Genomic DNA, 8,472 nt, shown 5'->3' with positions numbered 1-8,472 from the left:
TACTTGGATCTGTCCCCTTTCTCCAATTTGCACTTTACCCCCCCCCCCCCCTCCCAGAAATGGGATTCAAAGATAATTAACAACAATGAGAAAGTTGTTAGCCAGAATTTAACCCCTTGCAAAACGCCTTCCGTGGAGGTAGGGAGTTCTGAGAATTGGATTTGCAATTTCTTTAGAGATTACTAAAACATAATCTTATCAAAGCTGGTGAGATAGAGAGAGAGAGAGAGAGAGAGAGAGAGAGAGAGAGAGAGAGAGAGAGAGAGAGAGAGAGAGAGAGAGAGAGAGAGAGAGAGAGAGAGGTTGATTCGGGTGAGAAAATTGCGTGACGCGAGGCATCTGAGAGAGGATAGGCTGTCTTTCCCGTGACTGGGTGGCGCACGGGCTCATAGGGGAGGCGGCTTTATCCCGTTTCTCCCTCAGGCCGCCGGTTCATGCGAGGTGAGGATACGTCCCTGGCTGAACCTGCGGGTTGAAGAAACAAATATGAGTTGCGGCACTGTTCGCTGAACAGAAACCAGAAAGACGACCAAGTGAGAGGCGCGCGCCCTATGATTTGATCAGTTGCGCTTTGTCTTTCCAAGCAACGAATTAGAAGAGGTTCACCGCATGGAAAGCAACTTTATTTGGGATATTTCACTGACAGGTAAGAAATGCATTCTTCATTCTATTTTTATGGAGTTTTATAAGTGTCTTCATTTCTTTATGTTAATTGTGTCTTTTAAAGACATTTTTAATTTGAGTGATGCTGTATTTTGCTTATGCTCTTTAGAAGTAAAATACGAGTCATCAATAGAATGTAGCCCAAATCGTATTTTTAGTAAGTAGACTAGTCATCATTTTTAATTGATAAAGTTTCGTTTGCTAGTTAAACATGCTGAAGTTCCGAACTGCCGGTAGATCTAGGTTACGGTAGCCTATCCAAGAGACACCGGTTATGAAATCATGGGAGTACGAAATGTCTCCGCGATGTAATGTTGCATAATGTGAGGAAATGACACGCTTTGCTGGTCCGTGCGCATAGTCGTGAAGACTGCTGGGAATTTGTAATTCATATCTGATAATGTTCCTGCAATGTATAAACTTTGTAGGTTATAGGTCAATGTTCTTGTATGCTACTGTAACATCCATAACAAATTACACTGTCAATCAAATTAATAAATGTAGTATACTTTCGAATTTGAAAATAGAACGTTCGGTCAGATTATTAAAAAAAAAACATTAATATTTTATCCAAACTTTCTGTCTCTCAACCTGAATGTCCTGTCAGATTCAGCCTATATCGTGCCGCTGTGACGCCCATGGGCCGCCTACACGGTAGTTGATGTTTTTTTTGTTAAGTAGGTAACAGGAATGTTACAGAATTGCGTAACATTGTGGTGTGACCTTATGTAAGGTTTACACAAATCCCACTAACCCCTCTCTCCTCAATTTTGTCTTTGACCTCTAGGTGGTGCCATTACAACACGGATCAGTTCCACTCTGACCTCCACCAAGGACCTCCACCTTTCAAAGTGACTCCCAAAGTGACTCCCAAGTGTGACTCCCAAAGCCCAAACACTCAAAGCACCATTCAGCTCATGAGCTTGCGAGTTGCAGTGTCAAAGCCGGAGAGTTTGAATATGAAGGAGCACAGTGTTATCAGCGTCCTCCAGGACCTTTCCGGTCCCCCTACACTGCGGATGGAAGGGCTGGACCAGAGTCCTCCGATTGAGGTCATGTCCTTCACCGACGAGGCCGTGTCCATCCTGACCTCCAGCAGTCAGCTGGCCCGCTCCCTCCTGGGCCGCACCTCCGCCCTGAAGCGCAAGGAGAGCCTGGCGAGCGTCATCGACAGCGGCGACCTGTCGGACGACATCAGCGCCCTCCGCCGCAAGCGCGAGTTCATCCCCGACGAGAAGAAGGACGACGGCTACTGGGACAAGCGCAAGAAGAACAACGAGGCGGCGAAACGCTCGCGGGAGAAGCGTCGCGCCAACGACGTGGTGCTGGAGACCCGCGTCCTGGGGCTGCTGGAGGAGAACGCCCGCCTCCGGGCCGAGCTCCTGGCTCTCAAGTTCCGATTCGGCCTGGTCAAGGACCACTCGGACATGGCCGTCCTGCCCCTCTCCGTACCCCCTTGCTCCCAGCCCCCACCCCCTGCTCCTCGCTACTACCTCCCCCAGAGTGATGGCCCTTACCCCCATGCCACCCCCACCAGCTCCCAACATCACCTCCACCCTCACCCCCACCCTTCTCAGCACGGGGCCCTGTATGGGGCGCGGGGGGCTGGGGTCTTAGTGGGGAGAGACCTGGGCAGTGTGTCTGAGGACTCCGGCTTCTCCACGCCGGGAGGCTCCAGTATAGGCAGCCCCGTCTTCTTTGACGACGGACTGAGCGAGCACAGCAGACCCTCCCCCAGAGGAGTGGATGAGCAGGGGTATGGGTTTCACTCCTGCCCCCTAGAGGCCGAGGGACAGTACCACACCAAACAAGAGTCAGGCAAAAGTCTCCCTCACAAACTCCGCTTCAAAACCGGCTGTAGCAGTAGCGAAGGCGGAGAGGCGGCGGCGGCGGCGGCGGCGGGTGTGGCAGCGGCGGCGGTGGTCGCGGCGGCGTGCCCCGAGAGTAGGCGTGTGTGCCCAGTGGTAGCCACAGTGGGACCACACATCCAACAGAGGAGCCAGGCTGGATGGGACAGGGGCGAGGGCCAGGCGGCGTGGCCCAGGGAGGAGGCCCGTGGCAGGCATGAGCAGCAGCAGCAGCACCACAATACAGGATACAGCCATCCATCTCCACAGAGCCCCACAGACTCTCTGTACGTCACAGAGAACAGCGCTCTCAGGACCCAGCTCAGCTCCCTCTCACAGGAGGTGGCTCAGCTGAAGAAGCTCTTCTCTCACCAGCTGCTCTCCAAGCTGACCTGAGATCAGTGGAACAACGCTGCCTCACTCACCACAGAGGCTGAGGAACAGGATGGAGAGGAGAACAGACTCGTCGCTCGTACTTTTTCACTGTGCGTCATCTGGACATTTGGACTCCCACAGCACGGCACAGTACTGCCCAACGCTTTCACAGCGGTGTCTGGAGTGAACGGCTCAAAGTGTTGGGAAAGTGAATGGACCATATCACTCCAGTCCTCTTACAACCTGCACTCTACTTCACTGAAACAGTACAAACACCATTGTTTGTAAAGTGATTTCACCTTCCTCACTTCCTCACTACCACTTCACCAGCACAGAACATATCTATACATTCCAATAGAAATGCGAATACCTGTAGCAGCCATAGCCTAGGATGTTGTTTAACTGAGGCAAATTGTATAGATATCTTATATGGTACCTTTGACGCTGTGATCTGTCATGTTTCCATTGTTTAGATAAAGCTGTACACTCTCTTAAGAGAGTTCAACTGAACAGGTCAGTTTGAAAACACTGGATAACAATGGTAGATGTGAGCACACCATAGCAATGTGCTCGGTTGTCATAGACTCTTTGTATTATGCCTAAATGTTTTATTCTGCAACTGTATGGCATCCCATAACCTTGTTATTGTACAGTCTTAAAATATGTTGCTAAAGAATGCAGTTAATGTAACCATGTACTGTATATTAATGAATTTGAACTGTAAAGTGGTATACTGGACATGATGGAATTAAATATTGTTTTTCATACTCAGTGTTTTTTTTTTTCATCTGTGAGTGAGAATACATTGTCATTTTGTTGAAATAGCCACACAAACGTGAGCTCTACACGCCCAGCCATTTAAGTGCCCTCTACATCTATCCTCTACATCAGTGGTCTTCAACCAGGGGTCCGCGACCCCTAGGGGGTCCGCAGAGGTACTGCAGGGGGTCCGCCAATTTTTGTCATAATAATTGACAATTATTCACCAAATTGACAATTGTTCACCAAAATAATTTGTGAGAATTAAAAATATATAACAAAAATGATATTGAGTAAAGTACAAGCATTAATAGGCAATAATACACTACTTTTGACAAAAACTATTTACAAAATAAATGATTCCCATGATGCAGAGACTAACATAACGTTAGCTAAAAAAACAACAACACCTGTCTAGCAAGCTAGGTGTTGGTTAAAATGGTGCAGTTCGGTCTTTGTTGTGAAATTAACGTTAATCAATAACGGGTAATTATATATTTTTATCAATCATAAACACATATAGGCTAATAACCCAGCATATAAATAATAAGGTGGAATAAAAGGTGAATTAAGTAAATATAAAAGTTATTATAGGCCTTAAAATGTGACACATTAAAAATATATATATACATATGTTCTGTTTGTCTCGCGTCCAAGGGGTCCTTGGGCTGAAATAGGTTGAAGACCCCTGCTCTACATCCATGAGATGGAGGTGGAGCATGTTCCTAGCTTCAAGTTCCTGGGTGTCCACATCTCCGAGGACCTCTCTTGGATCCTCAACTCCTCTTTCCTGGTCAAAAGGTGCAGTAGCAAACTCCCTACCACGGAGTCCCTCCAGGCAGACCGATGTCCGTGGAGGGCAGCAAGCATCTTCAAGGATACCTCGCACCCCAGCCTCAGTCTGTTTGATCCCCTACCATCTAAGAGACTCAAGAAGTACAGGATCCTCAGGTCCCGTGCCAGCAGACTCCAGAACATCTTTCACAGAGCTGTCACTCTGATAAGCAATCCCCCCCCACCCCACACACACACTCTGATGAACAAGCGGAGGAAATCTTTGTCTATTATAATTATTATGATGATCATTAGGTTGTTTTGGTGCCAACTTCGTGCCAATTAGCCATTAACTGGTCATTATGGATGTGCACATTCTTAAAAGCATATTAAAGGCATATCTACACACAAAATGCATCATATTCTGATTGCTTCAATGAATAGTCATTATCCATAGACACAACCTGACTACTGGTAAGGATGCAGGTGGACTATTATGTGGAATCAGGCTACTCAAATATATTGACCCTAATGTTGTAGAGCGAAGGCCAATGGATTAATCAGTGCATTTGCACTAAAGAGGTGAAAGGAGGCTCTTGGGGTAGAGTGGTAAGAGGCCAAATGGCGAGGACCGAAAGGACATGACCAGTGGCGGACTCAGGCTGTTTGAAGGGCAGGGGCGAAAAGAAAAAAAGGGCACCTAGTGCACAACATGGGACCCCATCAGTGCACATGGTCAAGTTTAGACCATTGGAAGGGCAGCCAATATGGCACATGGTCAAGTTTAGGCACCTCTAAGTTATGGCACCTCTAATTTTGCCACTCAAAAGGGCACTTTAGTGTGACTTTTTTTAACGGTGGGGGCACATGGTCAAGTTTAGACCATTGGAGGGGCACCAATAGGACACATCCTTTCATTTTCGACACTCAAAAGGGCATTTTTGCCACTCAAAAGGGCACTTAAGCGAGACGTTTTTCAACCGTGGGGGCACCAGGAGGGGCGGTCGCCCCCCCTGCCCCCCTTGAGTCCGCCAGTGGACATGACATATCACTGACCCCACTCTCACATTAAATAAGCTATATTTTCCCTCACTCTCACTTTTCTCTCTCTGATCCCTACTCTATCCCGACGGCGAATAAACATGCTGTCGATAGAGCACTGTCGTATAGCAAGCCAACTACTATGCCTGGCTGACAGTGCAGTCATCATGTATATGGACCCTAAATCAACCGTTTGAGGTTAGTTAGTTAGTAGACAAAATCATTGCATTTTAACGAAACATGGACGCTCTTTATAACAGCTTGAAAGTGAGCTAACCAGCTATATTAATACATTTTGCTAACTGCTGCAGTTGTAGGTGAATTTCCATTGAATGCTAGAAAACATGTGAGGAAGTAATTAAGTGTAATCAAGCAGGGAATTCTTGCATCATCATCAGGGCTGCCAAGTCTCACCAAAAGTTTGGAGTGAGATTTTTTGGCGTGGAGCGACCCAAAACTGTGAGCGTTTTGGCAGCGGCGGCCCCTCTCTCCCACCCAATTATTTGTGCTAGTTTCCTGCAATTTTACATGTTGTTCATAATAAACCAGCACAAGAAATGAAAATATTTAACATTTTATAAAACAAGAAAAAAATTCAGACAATATATCATATTTATGAAATCTTAATAAACAAATACAGTAGCCTACAGACTCTAAAAGAAAATTGGGCCCCATCAACAGGACTCAGCCCCTTGGTCAGCAGCAGAAAGACCCTTGGTCATCATCTTATATACAGTGCATTGCTCATAGATGGCTATCATGTTATACAGTACATACCAGGGTTTTTCCTGGGTCAGAATGAGGGCTTGGTGGTTGATCTTGTGCGCGCGCAGCGATGTTGTAATGTATGCACATATTTTGCTACCACGGTTGCCAGACGGAATTGACAATGTCCAGCCCAACCGGTCTAGAAGCTGCCGAATCCACCCGTCCAGTGTGACCAAAAGTAGCCCAATCTGGCAACACTGCTTGCTATGTTCTTGCAGCTCGCGTGAACACAGGTTCTTCTATCAGCGCTCGCCTGCCGCTTCGATTGCAGACTCAAGTTAACGCGCGTGCAGAAAGATGCCACGACGAAACTCATGTCTGGTAGCTTTCTTTCAAGGAATTTCAAAAATAAAAGTCCCGTAAAACAATTGTTATTTCTCGCCGTGAGAAATAGAGGTGCGGCGTGAGAGCGTGAGAACTGGTTGAAATGTGTGAGTCTCACGGTGTAGGTACCATATTTTCCCACCCTGCCATATTTTTTTCGGTTCCGGTCATAGGTTCTGCCCTTTCCGGCCATAGGTAGCGCTATGATTCGCTATGATTCGCGATGCCAACGATGACAACGAAGACCCGTTAGTAGATCTGAAACTGTGTGTTGTGTGTGTGTGTGTGTGTGTGTGTGTGTGTGTGTGTGTGTGTGTGTGTGTGTGTGTAGAAAGGAATTTACCATCAATATGAAGACGCCACAATCAATCCCTGCGTTTTGGCGAGGGAAACCCTGAAAGAATTGGACAAGGTGTTAATAGCAATATAACAGTTATGTGGTCAAAAGGATAATAAAGACATGTGCAAGTGCATGAGATGCAGGACAAAAGTACCTTGATGTCTCTGCCGTACATGGTTGCCCACTGGCCTGGGGCGATGCAATGAGCTAGATCACTGTCAAAATCCAGCATAAGAGTATTTGTGTCAGACAAATTGACTCTTAACTATATGAAAAATGCTACAATACAAGAACACCTAACAATGTCACCTATGACACATAGAGAGGGTGAGGGTGGGCCCCCACACCTCCACAGCCCTCAGCCTCAGCACTGGGTCCCCCCAGGGCTGCGTGCTAAGCCCCATCCTCTACAACCTCTACACCTACGACTTCACCCCCGTCCACCCCAGCAACTACATCGTAAAGTTTGCAGACGACACCACCGTGGTGGGATGTATCTCGGGGGGGGACGAGGCGGCGTACAGGGATGAGGTAGAGCAACTGAGCAAGCTGTGCAAGGTTAACAACCTGCTGCTGAACAAGTCAAAGACCCAGGAATTCATCGTAGACTTCAGGAGGAAAAAGTCCGAGATCCAGCCCCTGCTCATCGACGGAGAGAGCGTGGAGAGAGTCTCAACCCTCCGATTCCTGGGACATCACATGCGGGATGACCTGACCTGGAAGGACAACACAAAAGGCACCATCAAGAGGGCACAACAGCGGCTATACACCCTGAGATGCCTCAGGAAGGAACACAACAAGCAGGAGATACTGGTGGCCTTCTACCGCGGCGCAGTGGAGAGCATCCTCACCTACGGCATCTGCAACTGGTTCTCCAGCTGCACAACAGCGGAGAGAAATGCGCTACAGAGAGTAGTGAGAACAGCACAGAAGATCACCGGCGCCCCCCTCCCCTCTCTGGAAGAGCTGTACAACACACGCTGTCTCAGGAAGGCCTCAAAGATCTCCAGGGACCCGACCCACCCTGGGCACGTACACTTTACCAGGCTGCCCTCGAAAAGGAGGTTCAGGACCCTGGCCGCTAAGACAAACAGACTGAAGAACTGCTTCTACCACAGGGCCGTCCAGGCCCTGAACACAGCAAAGACCTAAGTTCTGGGCCCTGGACAGTCTGAACGGATTGTATGGCAGCTGCTGGACTGAAAAAATCAGGTGTAGTGCTGAGGCACAAACATGTACATTTCAAGCCTGCAAACTGTGACACTTTAAATAACGTGAAAAAATACTATTGTGCAATATGACAACCCTAGTCGACTATCTGTACAGTATAGTACAGTGGATTGTGTACATAGCCTTTATTTATGTAAACCAGCTCCTTCCCTTCTTGTGATTTTTTTCTAAAAGTTTTTTTTTTTCCCTTTCCTAACACCAGGGGAGCCACCCCTCCTAAATTTCGTTGTTTGGTACCTGTACTGTAGCAATGACAATAAAGTCCAATAAAGTCCATAAAGTCCATTCATTCAAATGTCTCTTTTCCCCCAAATATAGCACCAGAACATGGTATATATCAGCAATTACTCT

General features: G+C 47.4%; 1 protein-coding gene across 3 annotated transcripts; it reads left to right on the top strand.

Annotated features, from left to right (window-relative positions):
* The first annotated feature begins 500 nt into the window (after positions 1-500).
* On the top strand, positions 501-3,652 carry LOC308150976 (uncharacterized protein). Of its 3 annotated transcripts, XM_080523769.1 has the most exons (3): positions 501-646; positions 1,271-1,317; positions 1,451-3,652. In XM_080523769.1, the coding sequence occupies exon 3, from the start codon at positions 1,581-1,583 to the stop codon at positions 2,904-2,906; it is 1,326 nt and encodes a 441-aa protein (XP_080379895.1). In that variant the 5' UTR covers positions 501-646; positions 1,271-1,317; positions 1,451-1,580; the 3' UTR covers positions 2,907-3,652. The 3 variants fall into 3 exon arrangements, with proteins under 3 accessions (XP_080379895.1, XP_080379894.1, XP_080379893.1); XM_080523768.1 differs by lacking the exon at positions 1,271-1,317; XM_080523767.1 differs by lacking the exon at positions 501-646 and having other exon boundaries at positions 684-1,317.
* Positions 3,653-8,472: the final 4,820 nt, after the last annotated feature.

Source organism: Nansenia antarctica (assembly GCF_963989245.1).
Source record: "Nansenia antarctica genome assembly, chromosome: 2".
Lineage (NCBI taxonomy): Eukaryota > Metazoa > Chordata > Actinopteri > Argentiniformes > Microstomatidae > Nansenia > Nansenia antarctica.
The sequence above is the reverse complement of the archived record's forward strand: the minus strand, read 5'-3'. Positions and strand labels throughout refer to the sequence as shown.